A 17,733-nucleotide genomic window follows, 5' to 3' on the forward strand; every position below is an offset into this window, starting at 1 on the left:
AGACAGTGGAGCGCTCTATGCCTGCGTGAGTTTGTGTGTTGTATGTGTGCTGAGTGTCTGTGGTCTGCATGTATGCGGCATGTGTCGTGCATGTATGTGGAGATACTCCCACTGCTGGCATTGCGGCCCTTGATCAAAGAAAGGTTAGTTAACCCCTTAGTTATAGGTACATCCCATTAATGACGAAACTTTTTATTATTACATTGGTTCTGTTTTAAATATTAATGCTCTTAACCCTGCTAATTATGTCAAGATATGGAATTTCCAATGCAAGAAAGGAAAGTTTCATGGTCAGTGGTCAAGGATGATGACAGCTGTAGTCCAACGGCATTTGGAGATTGGGAATCAATGCCTTCAATTTGGGTTTTCCTGAATTGTGGAAAGAATGCATGTTTTCGAGTCCCAGAAAATGTAATGCTGCAATCAAACTTTGTTCAGCATATTTGCCTAAGTTGCTTAATAAATCAAGGACAGGGGAAAGGGTATGTAGAAATAAGGGGTTAAATAAACAAGCAGGAATAACAAACAAAAAATCAGCACTAAGTTCCCTTTTCTTTTGGGGATAGGTTGGGGGTTTGCTGCATGTACCGGACCAAAAGTACACATGTGCATTGTGCCTGTTGGGCAACCGGGAAGCGATGAAAGGTTAACAACAAACCCCTTTCTTATCAAAATCTGAGCCACTACAATGGTTTTGAAGTAACAAAAGTAAAAATAAAATGGAGTGGAGTGGGGGGAATCAAATGAAGGATCTGCTATACTAGGAGAGTTTTTGTCCTTAGATAGAATAAGCACTCGAGAGCAAGGTTAAGCTTGTCACTTGACTCCTGGTAGTCTCTACAATTCCTCTCTGAAGTAATAGTTAGCAATATTGTCAATAAAGAAATACCTCTCCTCCTCAGAGCTACTTCACACTGTAATGTTTCTGGGTGGGTCCAATAACAGGCACCAATAATGACTCACTCACTGGATCATCACCATGTTGTGGTGAGTGGGATTGCCCATTCCTATGACCCTTGTGACATCAAGCAGAGACATCACCTTGCCAACAAAGGTCCGTATAGTTAAAGCTATGGTTTTCCCAGTAGTGATGTATGGAAGTGAGAGCTGGACCATAAAGAAGGCTGATCGCTGAAGAATTGATGCTTTTGAATTATGGTGCTGGAGGAGACTCTTGAGAGTCCCATTGACTGCAAGAAGATCAAACCTCTCCATTCTTAAGGAAATCAGCCCTGAGTGCTCACTGGAAGGACAGATCCTGAAGCTGAGACTCCAATACTTTGGCCACTTCATGAGAAGAAAATACTCCCTGGAAAAGACCCTGACGCTGGGAAAGATGGAGGGCACAAGGAGAAGGGGACGACAGAGGGCGAGATGGTTGGACAGTGTTTTTGAAGCTACCAGCATGAGTTTGACTAAACTGCGGGAGGCAGTGGAAGACAGAAGTGCCTGGCGTGCTCTGGTCCATGGGGTCACGAAGAGTCGGACACAACTAAATGACTAAACAACCATGACCCTTGCGAGTGAAGCTGTCAAGAGTCTTGTACTCCCAGCAGGGTCACCCAAGGCAGTAAGGTCAAAGGGAAAGAGCTAGACAAAGAATGATCCAAGAAGTCCTCAGTGGCAGAACAGGTGAAAGATAGCAAGTGGTATGTTACAATGGCTGTGAAGGTGGATAAAGGCTGCAGCAGATAAGAATCTACCAGTCATTGTGACACTGCGAAGACTGTGTGTTGGTCAACTGATCTACACACATAAAACAAATTCATGCACAGGTGTCTTCCAACAACCCAATCCTAAACCCCAATCCAAAAGTCCCATGGTGATCAGCAAATGGTAATGGGGGCAGGACCATGAAATCTGGAAGCCCCTAGTCATGAACCAGCACATGGTCAGTGGATACAGATTCAGTTGTTCTGATTCAAGGAATGAGGCAGTTGAGTACCTCAGTAGGATCCACTCTGTTCACCCTTGTGATGGGATGATGAGCTGCTTGTGCGTAAACTGCAAGTCCCTCAGAGTTTGATCAGGTTTTCAAACCTCTCCCTGTGACGGAGCCCCTCCAGCATGGCTGCGTCAATCGCTAGCAGAATCCGAAAGTGGTTGCTTTCGGAATCGTTTCCAACATAAAAGCTCCTTAACGGAAACACGTCTTCTGGACTCTCGGCGTGACAGTTTCCGGCGAGGAATGGGTGTCCCTATAGGAGGTCCTGAGACCTCCCCGCTGTTTTCGCTGGAAGCGTCTCTGAGCCATCCCTCCGACTCACCTTCCCTTGAAGTTCCTGCTCTCTCACTACTGGTTCCCTCTTCAGCTGCCGCGTCTCTTTCAACCTCCGTGAGCCTTTGCACCTCCTGTCCTTCCGATGGCAGTTCCCTGACATCCACCTCCCCTCCAGGGCCCCCTTCACCCCCTCCCGTCTCCTCCCCTACGGGTTGTGAGGAGGTAAAACCCCTGAAAGAACCTTCCTCATCGTCCGAAGTTTCGAACACTTCCCTCCACTTGTTGCTGTCCCTGGTCTCTCGGTACTCCTCGTCATCGGAGTCCATTCCCTCTTCCAACTCCGACTCCGCGAATCCTTCCAGTTCCTCTTCCTCGTCGGTGGTGCCGAAATACTCCCTCCTAAACCTTGCTACCGGCTGTGGTTTCCTCGGGAATCGTAGGTGGAACGTTTCTGTTAAAACCTCGTCATTGACCTCACCTGCAGTCACCCAGGTGTTTTCTGACTCCGGTTCCCCTTCCCACGCCACCAAATACTCCACCTGATTTCCCTTCCACCTGGAATCGAGGATTTCCGCTACATGGTTGCTGCTTTCCCTTTCTTCCAAGGCTGGTCCCCTGGTGTGCTCCCCTTCACGTCCCCCCCGGTATGGTGACAGTAACGACCTGTGGAACACTGGGTGCAATTTCATGTGGTTGGGTAACCGGAGTTTGAAAACCACTGGGTTGACCTGCTGAATGACCTCAAAGGGTCCCAATCTCTTGGGTCTTAATTTTTTACAACCCCCTTTGAACGGCAACCCTTGGGTTGACAGCCACACCTGATCCCCCACCCTTATGGTTTCACCTTCCCTTCTGTTCTTGTCTGCCTGCTTCTTATATTGTGCCTTGGCCCTTTCTAAGTTGAGCTGGAGCTGCTGATGGATCGCTTCCATCTCTTCTACAAAATGTTCGGCCACTGGGACGCTCCATCTCTCGCCTCCATCCCCTGGAAATGCCCTGGGGTGACACCCGTAATTAGCCAAAAAGGGGCTCATCCCTGTGGACACATTCTCCGCATTATTGTAGGCAAATTCTGCCAGCGCCAACTTTTCGACCCAATCGTTCTCTCTGTCATTGACATAACACCTCAGATATTGTTGGAGGATGCCATTTGCTCTTTCCGCCTGCCCGTTGGTTTCAGGGTGCCAGGCAGTCGAAAAATTGACTTCCACGTGCAGCAAGCTCATGAGCTTCCTCCAGAACCTGGAAGTAAATTGTTTGCCGCGGTCTGAGATCACCCTCAAGGGGGCGCCGTGCAACCTAAAGATGTGTTCTACAAACAACTTCGCTGTTTCTTCCGCTGTGACTGCATGTGAGCATGCTACAAAGTGGCACATCTTAGTTAACAGGTCTACTACTACCATGATGGCTGTTTTCCCCTTGGATTTCGGCAGATCCGTCATAAAATCTATTGATACCGCTTCCCAAGGCCGTTCTGGTGTGGGTAATGGTTCTAATAACCCTGCCGGTGCCCTTCTTTCCCCTTTGGCTCTCTGACATTGGTCGCACCCTCTTACATACTCCTTTACATCTTCCCTCACCTTGGGCCACCAAAACTCCCTGGTAACCATCCACATGGTCTTGTGTTGCCCAAAATGTCCCGCCGTGGGGCTATCGTGCAACTGCTTGAGTACTCTTCCCCTCAATTCACCTTCTGGTATATACAGTGCCCCTTTGTAATACAATGCCCCATTTCTTTCCTCAAAACCTTCGGGGCTCTCGCCCTCCCCCCTGAGACCTCTGAGCTTATCCTGGGCATACTCATCATTTTCCGTTTCCTCTACCAGTTCTCGTCGCCCCACCAGCGCCGCCCCACACACCCAGCGGTCCTCAGGGATGACATGTCTCTCTTCGATTGCCCCCTCCCCCTCCAAATACTCTGGTTTGCGTGAGAGAGCGTCCGCCCTGACGTTTTCTGGGCCTGGCACATAACAAATTTCAAAGTGGAATTTGGAGAATTCCTGTGCCCATCTCACTTGTCGTTGGTTGAGCACTCGAGCTGTTCTCCAATACTCCAAATTCTTGTGGTCGGTGCACACTTGCACCTTGTGTTGTGCCCCAATTAACAAATGTCTCCACCTCCGGAACGCTTCGTGAATGGCAAGTAGTTCCCTGTCATACACCGTGTAGTTCCGCTCGGACTTATTCAGCTTCCTCGAGAAGAAGGCACACGGTCTCCACTCCGACGTATTCCTTCCCAGTTGAAGAAGTACCGCCCCGATCGCCCGGTCGGACGCGTCTGTTTCCACTCTCATGGGTTTTCGTAAGTCCACATGCAGAAGTTGTTCTTCCGAGGCGAAAGCCCTTTTCAGTTCTTCAAATGCTCGCTCCGCCTCCGCCGTCCAAACAAATTTCTTCTTGCTGCTGAGGCAGTCGGTGATGGGCGCCGTCAAGTGTGCAAAGTTCTTGATGAACTTCCGATAAAAGTTCCCAAACCCCAGGAATCTTTGCACATCCTTCTTGGTCTTCGGTGTCTTCCATTCCAGTACCGCTTGGACCTTGCCTGGATCCATGGCCAATCCTTTGTCTGACAAGCGGTACCCCAGGAATTCCACCTCCTTGGTATGAAACTGGCACTTCTCCAGTTTCACCCACAGCTGATTGGCTTGCAGCCTGCTCAACACTTCTCGCACGTCCCTCACATGCTGCTCCTCATCTTCCGAATACACCAACACGTCATCTAAAAAGGCCACACAATTCTTGTAGAGCAAAGGTCCCAAGACGTGGTTCATAAAACTTTGAAAGCACGCCGAGCCTGCTTGTAGACCGAAGGGCATAACGAGGTATTCAAATGCTCCCAAAGGGGTGAACATGGTGGTCTTCCATTCATCCCCCTTCCTTATGCGTATCAGATTGTACGCCCCCCGCAGGTCCAGTTTTGTAAAAATCTTCCCCTTCCTCACCCTGGTCAAAATGTCATCAATTCGGGGCATAGGAAAAGCCAGGGGTTCCGACACTGCATTCAGGGCCCTGAAGTCAACTACAAGTCTCGGCTTATCTGTGTTTTTTTTGTCCACAAAGAACACTGGGCTGCCCCCCACCGCTCGGGACTCTCTGATGAAACCTCGCTTCAGGTTTTTGTCAATGAACTCCCTCAACTCCTGCATCTCCCTGTCTGACATGGCGTACAGCTTGCCCACTGGGAGTTGGGCCCCAGGGAGTAGGTTGATTTGACAGTCAAAGGGTCTATGCGGCGGCAGTTTGTTTGCTTCCCTTTCGCTGAATACGTTGCTCAGATCTGCGTATTGCGGGGGCACCTTCCCTTTATCCATTACTTCCATCCCGGCTAGGGTGACTCTGGCTCCTCCCGGGACCTTCCCCTGCTTGCAGTGTTCCAGGCAATGCGCTGATCCAAAGGAGACCACCCTCTGATGCCAGCCCACTAGCGGATCGTGTAGCGCCAGCCAGCTCATCCCCAAAATGATGGGAGCTCCTCCCAAGGTGGCCACATTAAACGCTATCCTCTCGGTGTGCCTTGCCACCCTCATTATCATGGGGACTGTCTGTTGGTTCACTTCTCCTCCCAACAACTCTCTGCCGTCAATCGTGGTCACCTGCAGGGGGTTACTTAAGGGGATGGTCTGTATCTGGTGCTCCGCTGCAAACTCCTTACTCATGAAATTACAGGAGCTGCCTGAATCCAAAAGTGCCTTGATCTGTAGTGGGTGTCCGTTTGGTAGCTCTAGCAACACCTCTATCACTAAAGCAGGTCTGGGAGGGTCTGGCGTGGGCACTTTCACTGCTCTTTGGCCTGGCTGCTGTGCCCCAATGGTGGCAGCCAGGCGTTGGCTTTTACTTGCTCCTTGCTTTCCTCCTCCTTCTCCCCAACAGCTCCTGCCATCCCTTGCCATTCCTTTCTTTGCGGGCAAACTCTGGCAAAGTGCCCTGGCTGTTGGCAGAGATAACATTTCTTGGCGCTCTTTCCCTCCTTCTTCCGCCCTTCACTGGGATTTGAAACTGCGCGCGCCCGCGCTGTTCCAACTTCCATCGGCTCTCCCGGCGGGAAAGGTGGCTCTGGAATGTCTGGAATGCGGAGCTCCCTCCAACGTTCTCCTTTCCCTTCCCGCCTTTCCAAAGCCCTCGCTTCCTGGCGCGCTCCTATGGCCAGTGCGGATTTGGTCAGCTGGTCCATAGACTCCGCCCTGGGCCCCCGGGAAAGTTCATCTTTAAGGGCCGAAGAAAGCCCCTCTTCGAAAAGCATCTGGATGGGTTCCGCCGATAGGTCCCACCCCAATTTATGAATCAACATAGTAAACTCAGTCCAGTACTCACGGACAGATCGGCTCCCCTGTTTGCAAGCCATTAACTGCCTCCGCGCCACTCCCTGCTCAATGTCGCTGGAAAATATCAGGTCCATGGCACGAAAAAACTTCCTTGTGTCCTTTAGGATCTCATTATTCACTGCCATCAGGGGTCTAACCCAGTCCTTCGCCCCCGATTCGAGATGGCCAATTACAAAAGCCACTCGCGATTCCTCGTCGGGGAAGTCATCAAACTGCAGGTTGAGAGCGTATTGCATCTCTGTTCTAAAGGCATGATAGTTTCTGGGATCCCCCCCGAATTTCTGCACCAATCCTGGCACCTTTCTGGCGAGTGGGGTGGCTTTCTCCTTCCCCTTTTCTGCATCCTGAGCCCTCCTCTCCTCAAGCCTCGCCGTTTGCATGGCAAGCTGGATCTCCAACGCCCTGTACCTTTCTTCCAGGCTTGGACCCCCTCCAGCTGCTCCTGCTCCTCCGGTTCCGGCTGGGTCGCTCATGATGCCTCTCCCTGCACAAGCTGGCTTTCGGTGACTTTCGGATTGCTGTGATGGGATGATGAGCTGCTTGTGCGTAAAATGCAAGTCCCTCAGAGTTTGATCAGGTTTTCAAACCTCTCCCTGTGACGGAGCCCCTCCAGCATGGCTGCGTCAATCGCTAGCAGAATCCGAAAGTGGTTGCTTTCGGAATCGTTTCCAACATAAAAGCTCCTTAACGGAAACACGTCTTCTGGACTCTCGGCGTGACAGTTTCCGGCGAGGAATGGGTGTCCCTATAGGAGGTCCTGAGACCTCCCCGCTGTTTTCGCTGGAAGCGTCTCTGAGCCATCCCTCCGACTCACCTTCCCTTGAAGTTCCTGCTCTCCCCCTACTGGTTCCCTCTTCAGCTGCCGCGTCTCTTTCAACCTCCGTGAGCCTTTGCACCTCCTGTCCTTCCGATGGCAGTTCCCTGACAACCCTGAAAAAGGGGAGGGGCTAGACTGGCTTGGGAAGACAGGTGAACTAATGCCAGTGTATTAGAAGAAGCAAAGATCACCAGTGTTGAAGCAAGGATTCTTCAGCATCAACTTTGTTGGACTGGTCATGTTGTTTGGTTGCCTGATTATCATCTTCCAAAGCAACTACTCTATTCCGAACATAAAAATGGAAAGCGTAATGCTAGTGGTCAACAAAGGAGGTTTAAAGACTCCCTGAGATCTAGGCGTATAGGGTGGTATACAAATTTAATAAATAAAAATAAAAATATAAGCACTTTGCCAATATAGTAGTGAGGATAATCTTATTCCATCTTTTGTATCAAAAATATCAAGAAAATGAATGGTAATTCTATCTACTGTTTCATTTCGCTTCCATGTTGAGGGATTAAAACGGTGTACTGAAATTAATGTTTGATTTATACATATCTTGCTCATTCGAATTCTGATTGGTTATTGTTTCACTATTGCATCAAACAAACGGTGGTGATTTTTAGTTTCTCTGTCTCTCCAGATCACTGATGGAATAGATATTTACAGCCTGAAAATTGAGTGCTTCGTTACCTCCCGATTTTCCCACAATGTCATCACTAGTCGAGCTGTCAATCGTGCCAATGTGTCCAAGGAAGCCTTATTTGATGTGGAGCTTCCAAAGACAGCTTTCATCACCAACTTCACCATGTGAGTACAACTTACTTTCTAAACAACTGTCTTGAGGAATTGAGCACAATACAAGTCAGTCTTCGTAGACTTGGTGTCTACGTATACTTGGTATACTTGGTGTTTCATTATTTCCTTTGCTTTCCATCTAATTTCTTTAGTTAAAGGGTGATGGTTAGTTTACAAATAGGCTCAGTTGCCCTGAAAATATATCTGTGATGTTTCTCCCCTCACAATGACTGGTCAAGGCACGTTGCAACTTGGATTTCACATGCGATAGGAAAATTGTTGCAGTAAATGTGTTGAGTGAATGTCTGCAGTTGCTCAGCTGGTGGGTTAAATTTTCCTCCTCTGCACTTTTCTTTCAACTTGTCCAATACTTGACCCAACACTGTTTTAACAACAAGCCCTCTTTGTGGAATGAGTTTTCCTCATGACCGCATATTTGGTAAAAACTACAGTTTCCTCATACAATACTTAGCCTAACATTTACCAACCTGGTGCCTTCCAGAGGTTTTGGGCTGCAATTCTCATGAGCTACAGCCAGCATGGACAATGATCCAATATGATGGAAGTTGTAGTCAAAAAAAGCCCCTGAAGGGCACCAGCTTAGGGAAGGCTGCTCTACCTCAAGCTTCCTGTGAACAAAGACACTTATGCACAATAACAGAACAATGCATTTTATTGTTTCAGCTGCAAAACTATGCCACTGTGCTGCCTTGCACTGTTCAGGAGAGCTGTGCCAGTGCCAGTGTTAGGAGGGTGGATCTGTGGGTTTGTCCCATCACACCAACTGCTACTGCTCAGCTACATTGGCACATGAGTTTATCAAAAGTCTTCTTTGGGGTAATAGCCGTCCCTTCCTTCTCAGAGGAACCCAGGAAGCTTCTTTCCATCTAGCCCAGTGTTGTCTACTACCTGGCAGGAGCTTTCTAGGGTTTCAGACAGAACTCTGTCTCAGTGCAGGGATTGAGCCTGGGGTTTAAGCATGGAAAGCAAGTACTCTGAGCTCAGACCCTTCCTCTTTGACTGCAAAACAATTGATATTCTACTACATGGTATTTAATACACCTAACCCAGGGGTGTTGGGTATATTAACAGCATTGTTGCTGGTCTCAGCTTCCAATCAGACTTCAACAACATGGCCAAAGGTCAGGGATGATGACAGCTGGCATCCAACAACATTGAAAAGTCACCACACTGGACACCCCTGGCTTAAGACAGTTGAAAACATTCATCGTTTAAACAAATGTACAATGTACCCAGAAAAAGACGAAGTCCTGTAAACTGTAATGTGGAGGGAGGCAATGTGATTTACTTGATAAGTCATGAAGAAGGCCAATGAAATTATTTTCAGATATCTGCATAGAAGATCAGATATTTACCTGCTGTTTCTTCTCTAGGACTATTGATGGTGTCACCTACCCTGGAACAATAAAGGAAAAAGAGGCTGCCCAGCAACAGTATCAAAAGGCAGTTTCAAGAGGACAGACTGCAGGTCTTGTAAAGTGAGAGTGAGACCCTTCCATATCCTGATAGTTTATTTACACTCATAGAATCATAGTATTATAGAATGGGGAGGGACCCTGAGGGTCATCTATGTGTTTTTTGTGTTTATATTTTTCATTCTTATTTTGTGTACCTCCTTGAGATCTATGTCCACAGCATTCTCCTAATCCACCAAGCTTGTAACTCGACTCAAAAAAAGGAATTGGATTTGTCTGGCACAAGTTGTTTTTGAGAAACCCATGCTGGGCTTTAGCGATCACTGCATCCTTTTCTAAGTGATCACAGACTCACTGTTTAATTATCTGTTCTTCGACCTTTCCTGATATTAATGTCAAACTGACTGATTTATAGTTACCTGGGTCTTCTCCCCTCCCCCGCAACTTTCTGAAGATAGGTACAACATTTGTCCATCTCCAGTCTGCAGGGACCTCACCTGTGCTCCAAGAATTATCCAAGAAGATTATAGACAGAGCCTCTGTGTTAACACCCACAAGCTCCTTCAGTGAAGCTCATCAGGCCCTGGAGATTTGGATTTTTAAAAAAAAAAAGTTTACAGATCTAAGGGTTTCAATGGGATTGTTACTTTTGTAACATTAATGTTGTTAATCTTGTAACAAACTTCTTTTTAACCTGTGAAGGGCTTCTGGAAGAAAAACTGAAAAATTCAGTGTTTCAGTCAACATTGCAGCAACCAGCAAAGTCACTTTTCAGCTGCAATATGAAGAGCTATTGAAGAGAACCTTTGGAAAATATGAATTGTTTCTAAAAGTAAACCCGAAGCAGCTTGTCAATAAATTTGAGGTAATGTACCTATTATATCCAATGGAACTGTTGTAAAGGTTTGCCAAAATTGTATTAAATGAGTGACGAAAGCTCAAAGAACTGGATGCATCTTGTTGACGAAGATAGGTGATTGGTTCTGAGTTACTTCTCTTTGCTGCAAGGGTGTTGGGAGTTAAGATGCTTAACTCCATCCGAACTGTAGTATCTGTGACTTTGTCAATTACAGCATTATTCAAATTAACATTTCAGATTGAGGCAAACATATTTGAGCCCCAGGGCATCAGCTTTCTGGACGCAGAAGGATCTTTCATCACCAATGACTTGTTACCAGTCATACATAAGTCTTTCTCAGGGAAAAAGGTATGTTTTACAATGATACATAAGGACAGTTCCACAGCACTAAAAAAACTTGAGACAGCAATAATTAATTGGGAGGTCTGGGCTAGATGTTTATTTGTGGGCTAGATGTTTATTTCAGAGTATTTAATCTTCAAGGTACTTACTCTCTTGCAATGTTATTGTTCATGTTTTCAACAGTAACGCCAGGTGAAGAACAAAAAACCTTTCATAACTGTTTGTTAAAATTTCACATGGATGGATGCTTGTGCTTTCAGGGTCATGTTTCTTTCAAGCCTACTATGGACCAACAGCGAACTTGTGTAGATTGTCAAACAACACTGTTGAGTGGAGATTTTGTCATAAAATACGATGTGAACAGAGAAACCCCAGGCAATTTACAGGTAAACAGAACTGATGTGAACTGATGTGTGCCAGTGGATGTGATTGTAATGTCATCCAACACTTGTTTTTGTTTTTGTTTTGCAGATGGTCAACGGGTACTTTGTACATTTCTTTGCACCACAAAATGTTTCACATTTGCCCAAGAATGTTGTTTTCATTATAGATATCAGTGGCTCAATGTCCGGACGAAAACTAGCTCAGGTAACCAAGTACTCTAAAATCAACTTGAAATGTAACCAGCACTTAAGTTAATGGGTGTCTCATAATCATTTATTCCAAGCAGTTTAGACAGAATGCCTGCAGAGTTTAGTGGATGCTTTTGCTGAGTATATACTTAAGTCATTTAGAGCCTGGCTGCAGGATTATTTAAGGTTTTGTGATTAGGGCAATTAGGGAAATTGCTAGTAGACAACTCACCTTATTTGAGAAACCATTGTTTTCTGGAGAAACTGTAGAAAAGATATTATATTACTAATTTGTAAACTATTACTGTCCCCTTTTAACTGTCCCCTATAGACACTGTGAAATAGCAATGGGACAACATTATGAAAGATGAACAGTCTTTGGACAAAACCTCCTTTCCATTCAACTTTGGCAAGGAATTGGGAGATATTCTTTAAAAATTACATAGATTTTATTTAACGCCCAGAAGACTGCTGATGATGCACCCTAATTGTCAGGAGGTCCTACACATGAGTAGGAGTCCGGCAGAGGCACATGCTCGACTGGCATGTTCTCTCCTTCCTGGTTGGTCTTCCGGGAGATTCAAAAGCTTTCTCCAGCCCGAACATCACAGCGACTAATACCAAGAGGCATCAGCACACTTCAGGATCAGCAGAGTATAGGCAGTCAGTGTTCAGACTCAGTAGCGCAGCAATTTGGCTAATCTACGTTTATTTACATATATACACTCAGAGCATCGTAACTCAGCTCCTCCCTTTTCAGCATCAGACAGCAAAGAGAAAGAACAGAGGACAAAAATCCTACATCATGGAAACACAGTAATAAAAACATCCTGTCTCTGTCACTTCCCACAATGTGGAATGAAAACCTACACCGTCATGTGATATAAACAATCCCATGACTGCAACACAGTGAATGAATCCTAACATCCCTCACTAATATGTTGGAGAGGGTGTCAGTTAACTGGTACCTATTATCATTTGGGGAGGGAGACTACCCCTTAATACAGCAATTTTGGTTCTTCATCTTTGTGGAAATTGGCAAAATTACTTTAACACTTTGTCCACATTAATAATGACCTGATATGATTGCTTATGCAAGCAGCGAGTACTAACTTTTGAGAGAGCTCTCAAGTTTGAGCTGAATGGAGACTTGGCCCACAGACCTTTCTTCTGCTCGTCATCCATCTGTATGTCGCAGTTACATTCCTACAAGGGCTTTTGACTCTGAGCCCCTTTAGGTTCTGTTTCTTCATCAGTGCTCTGGCTTTAATTGTTTGCCCTTCATTATTTGTACTTTAGACAAAGGAGGCATTGTTAAAAATACTAGAAGACATAAAGGAAGAAGACCACTTCAATTTTGTATTGTTTGGGAGTGATGTAGAGAAATGGAACGATACCTTAATACAAGCTACTCCTGAAAACCTGGCTGAAGCAAGACGCTATGTTCAGAGTATTGATACTCGTGGAAGTAAGTTGCAGGAGGAATGGGGTTTTATTTATTTAACAAATGTAATATTCCGCCCTTCCCTTTGAAGAACTTCAGAGCAGCTTGTAGTTAATAAAAAAATAAAACAATATTCAGAAATAAAACACTAAAATAATTATTCTACAGCAGGACAATATTTCTATCAGCAGTTCTATTAGCTGTATTATAATCAAAAATATAACATTTTTAAAAAGCCTAAGTAAATGAAAATATCATTACATGGTTTAAAAGGTTGTAATATTTGGTGTAAGATCAACCTCCATGCTGACAATATTCCAGAGATAGGTTGCCACAACAAAAAGTCTATAGTTGCCTATAGACTATAGAAGGGTTATGGAGGCTCTGAACTGCTTAAAAAAACACACCCTCTGCTGAAAAGCAGGTCACTGACACAATAGTGATGGGTAGGCTTTTCTTAAGTTTTTATTCCCATTTGTTTCAGTGAATGGCCCTGCTGCTCTTCCCCTGCCTGTAATGTATGCATTTTCCTTGCAATTTACATAATGTTTTCAGGTATTCTGCTACCCATCCCTGTGAGATGTCTGCTTACCTTAAACAGTCAGGCAGCTTTGTGGCCTGGCCTTAGCCCCACATCAGAGATTTGGCAGCCAGCTGGGGAGGACTGTAGGCTTGCCTGCAGATTTGCCAACAGCAGGCAGGGTGGGCCCAACCGGCCAATGGGTATCACTTGGGTCCTTCCCTGAGGAAAATAAATTGAGGCTGCCCAACACTCCTCTGTTTCTCCATTGGGTCTCCCACCCTTTTTTCAAATGCTGCTTCTTTTATGCTGAGACCTTGCTAGGAACATTGTTGGCCTCCATATTTGGGGGCCAGGCAGGAATTTTTCCACTTGGCAAATTGGCACTGGCCACTTGATTTTCACCTACCTCATAACAATCACCACAACTTTCTGAGGTTGGGCACTGAGTAAGCCTTAGTCTTGGTTGGAGGGAAGGTTGTAGCTTCTGCCTGCCCCTCCTTGGTTAATGGTATCCATGTTGCTTCTGCCCAACCCCTAGACAGGGGCTAGAACCATAGAACTCTTCCAGCAGGGACCCCTTGGGGGGATACCCCTATTTGATGTAGGTCATAGGGCCCACGCATGATGTGGTTTACCCCTACATACACTCCAAGCAAACCGTCTGGAGTTAAATAAATGGCTTCACCGAGAGCCTATGCCAAACCTTTCACAACTGTAACCAATAAAGTTGTGGCCTATTTGAACCCCAAAACTCTATAGCGTCTGGTTATTTCATTACATAGGGAGCGACTGGGTAACGGGGTCTTAGCACGTGACACACATGCCACATTTCAGGCAGTTATTGGAGTACTGAGTTTGATTTTCATCGTAGAAAGGCAAGGAACAAATGGCTAAATAAAATACTGGCCCCATAAGCATCTTCCAAGACAACAATGCCCACTTACCCCACAAAGAACTCCCAGTACGTTTCCGAGCACAATTCAAAGTGTTGGTGCTGACCTTTAAAGCCCTAACCGGCCTTTGTCCAGTATACCTGAAGGAGAGTCTCCACCTCCATCATTCTGCCCGGACACTGAGGTCCAGCTCCGAGGGCCTTCTGGCGGTTCTCTCGATGCGAGAAGCCAAGTTACAGGGAACCAGGCAGAGGGCCTTCTCGGTAGTAGCAGCCGCCCTGCGGAATGCCCTCCCACCAGATGTGAAAGATAAAAATAACTACCAAGCTTTTAGAAGACATCTGAAGGCAGCCCTGTTTAGGGAAGCTTTTAATGTTTAATGGGTTATTGTATTTTAGTGTCTTGTTGGAAGCCGCCCAGAGTGGCTGGGGAAACCCAGCCAGATGGGCGGGGTATAAATAATAAATTATTATTATTATTATTATTATTATTATTATTATTATTATTAGTTGAATAGTGGGTAGACATGGCAGACGACACAGCGATTTCTCCAAAGCAGCTCTTTATTTTGTAAGCTGGAACAGAACTGAACAGCAAACAGCTCAGCCGGCCTGCTTTTATAGGCAGCCAGCTGTCAACATTGTAGCAACAACAACCCAGGGTTTCCCGCCTAAAATAACTGACGTGGACCTGAGTGAAAACTATCTACAGTATCCCCCTGCTGGCCCAGGGTGAGAACTTCAGTACATAACACTATTATTATTATTATTATTATTATTATTATTATTATTATTACCTACCTACTCTCAGCAGCTAGAAACATCATAACCAGACACTGGAGAGACCTGTCAGGAGTAAGCATGGACCAGCGGTATCAAATAGTATGGGAAACAGCCTTACTAGCAAAATTAACCAATAAACTGAAATTGACACAGGGACAAATAGAAGAAGATGCCTTCACCCCAGTATGGCTCCCCTTTATCACATACACAGCTCAACAAGACAACGACAAGAACCCACCAACAGCATAATAATAATAATAATAATAATAATAATAATAATAATAATAAAAAATTTTATTTATATCCCTCCCTCCCCAGCCGAAGCCGGGCTCAGGGCGGCTAACAACACTAAAATAGTGCAACATTATAAAACATTATAAAAAATTAATTAATATCAAATTGAAAATTGATGGCAACCATAACTAAAGTTTTGTAAAGATTGCCAAAGGAGGGAGTCAGGCTGCACCCTGACCAAAGGCCTGGTGGAACAGCTCTGTCTTGCAGGCCCTGCGGAAAGATGTCAAGTCTTGCAGGGTCCTAGTCTCTTCTGACAGAGCGTTCCACCAGGTTGGAGCCGCAGCTGAAAAAGCCTTGGCTCTAGTTGAGGCCAGCCTAACCTCTCTGAGGCCTGGGACCTTCAAGATGTTTTTATTTGAAGACCGTAAGTTCCTCTGTGGGGCATGCCAGGAGAGGCGGTCCCGTAGGTACGAGGGTCCTAGGCCGTATAGGGCTTTGAAGGTTAAAACCAGCACCTTAAACCTGATCCTGTACTCCACCAGGAGCCAGTGCAGCTGGTATAGCACCGGGTGAATGTGATCTCGCAGCGAAGACCCCGTAAAGAGTCTCGCTGCGGCATTCTGCACCCGCTGGAGTTTCTGGGTCAGTCTCAAGGGCAGCCCCACGTAGAGCGAGTTATAATAATCCAGTCTGGAGGTGACCGTCGCGTGGATCACAGTGGCTAGGTCAGGGCGAGAGAGGTATGAAATCAATATGGCTAACCTGGGCGAGAAATCAATATGGCTAACCTGATTCAAAAACACTCACACACCCCACTCAAACATGAAAACAAAGTTCACCACAGCCAATCACAAACAAGCACAAGGAACACAAGCGAATAGCAAAGAGAACCTGCACAAGCGACGCTGACACAAAACCCCACACATACATTAAGTAAAATAGAAACATCGCCACCCGACCCCACCACACTCCCATGGCCCTCTCCACCTCTTCCCCCCTTTTCTTTCTAATGTAACACTAATGTCTCAACAAATGAAACTGACCTGTAGAAAATGTAACAAAAAAAAGAGACATTGCACAAGAAATCTTTAATAAAAAATACATTAAACAGAACCATTCTGCAGTTTGAAATCCATTTAATAAAACAGTTGCCTGCAACCCAAATGTCCTCTTGAAAAGTAAGGTTTTGCATAATGTCTGGAAGGCAAGAAGTGAGCTGTGCCTCATTGGGGTGGAGTTTCACAGCCTGCCACAGAAAAAGTCCTCTCCATATTCCCAAAGAAGTGTATTTCAGATGTTACACTATTCAGATTATCTGAAGAGGTAGACAGGTACAGGAAATGCGATCCTTCAGCTAATGTAATATTCATTCTAAAAGTCTATTTGGCTCTGGCATATTACTGTGGCTTCTCTTTCATCCCACAGAAGAAAATCCACAGTTAGTGATCAAAAGAGCTTTCTAATCACACTCTGTTTTTACAATTTACTCCTCTATGTTCCAGTGACAAATCTTTTTGGTGGATTAATAACCGGAATTGAAATGCTGAAGGAAGCTCAGGAAGCTGGAACTTTGCCCGAAAGAAGTGCTTCTTTAATTATGATATTATCCGATGGCCAACCCAATGTAGGTATGTTTCCTGACAACCAAATAACTTTGACATGTGATAAGATTGCTATGGAAAATGATAAATCTTCACAGAAATTTATAGCAGAGGTGTTACTTCAAATTTCAATTGCTGCAGATCGGAGGAGTAAGGAATTTTCAGTAGAAAGGTCAAGATTCACAACATTCAAAGGTCTGCTCTTTGATACATTCAATACTGCATTGTGAAAACGTGTGTATTTCAAAATGATTTTTAATGGTTATTTTCTGTCTGATACTTTGTTGAAACTATGTCAATATTATTAGTGTGAGTCCAAAAGTAAGCCTTTCTTCATTGAAGGGATTTTCGCTAGGGCAGTGGTTCCCAATTAGCTAATTACTGCGGACCCCCTATTTTTCAAAAGCAAAGCCATGGGACTTCCAGATCGGTCGCAATGACGTTCAGGTCATGAGTTCATCCAGCGAGCTTGTTGGGACGACTCAATCATAGAAAAGGGTAAAAGGGGAGCAAAGGCAACGCAATACCCATAAAAAGGCTCAGAAAAGGGTTCTGAGCTCTGACCCAGCCAAGCTGCACAAAAAGGGGTTTCCCAACAGCTCCTGCACTTAGTAAAGTGGCAGGGAGAGAGGGAGAACTCCAGCGCTAAATACAGTGCCTTCCCTTTCTATGAGATGCCTCGAAAGCCTGAGTGATTCAGCAACAGATCTCTCCATAATCTGAGACTAAAATAATAAGATTGCTGGCTGGCAAACAAAGAAGAAAGACCTACAAAGGTATGTACAATGATCGGCAGACAATTTGATAGCAAAAAAGGAGTCTAATGTTACGAGGGGGAGGAAGAAGGTGACCCTCAAACACGGTTTAAAAAGACACTGTGCTCTAA

At 45.4% G+C, this 17,733-nt stretch overlaps 1 protein-coding gene across 2 annotated transcripts in view; it reads left to right on the forward strand.

The window, feature by feature from the left end:
- Window positions 1-17,733, forward strand: part of LOC310672246 (inter-alpha-trypsin inhibitor heavy chain H3-like) — a 35,776-nt gene that overhangs the window by 1,828 nt on the left and 16,215 nt on the right. For both annotated transcript variants that reach the window (XM_083429108.1, XM_083429107.1), the window contains 8 exons: window positions 8,004-8,170; window positions 9,553-9,657; window positions 10,297-10,459; window positions 10,691-10,801; window positions 11,056-11,181; window positions 11,267-11,383; window positions 12,667-12,835; window positions 16,749-16,874. In XM_083429108.1, the coding sequence (XP_083285234.1) occupies window positions 8,169-8,170; window positions 9,553-9,657; window positions 10,297-10,459; window positions 10,691-10,801; window positions 11,056-11,181; window positions 11,267-11,383; window positions 12,667-12,835; window positions 16,749-16,874 (919 nt within the window). In that variant the 5' untranslated portion in view covers window positions 8,004-8,168. The remainder of the gene's footprint in view (window positions 1-8,003; window positions 8,171-9,552; window positions 9,658-10,296; window positions 10,460-10,690; window positions 10,802-11,055; window positions 11,182-11,266; window positions 11,384-12,666; window positions 12,836-16,748; window positions 16,875-17,733) is intronic.

This window comes from Podarcis tiliguerta (genome assembly GCF_965153285.1).
Source record: "Podarcis tiliguerta genome assembly, chromosome: 2".
In the NCBI taxonomy this organism is placed as follows: Eukaryota; Metazoa; Chordata; class Lepidosauria; order Squamata; family Lacertidae; genus Podarcis; species Podarcis tiliguerta.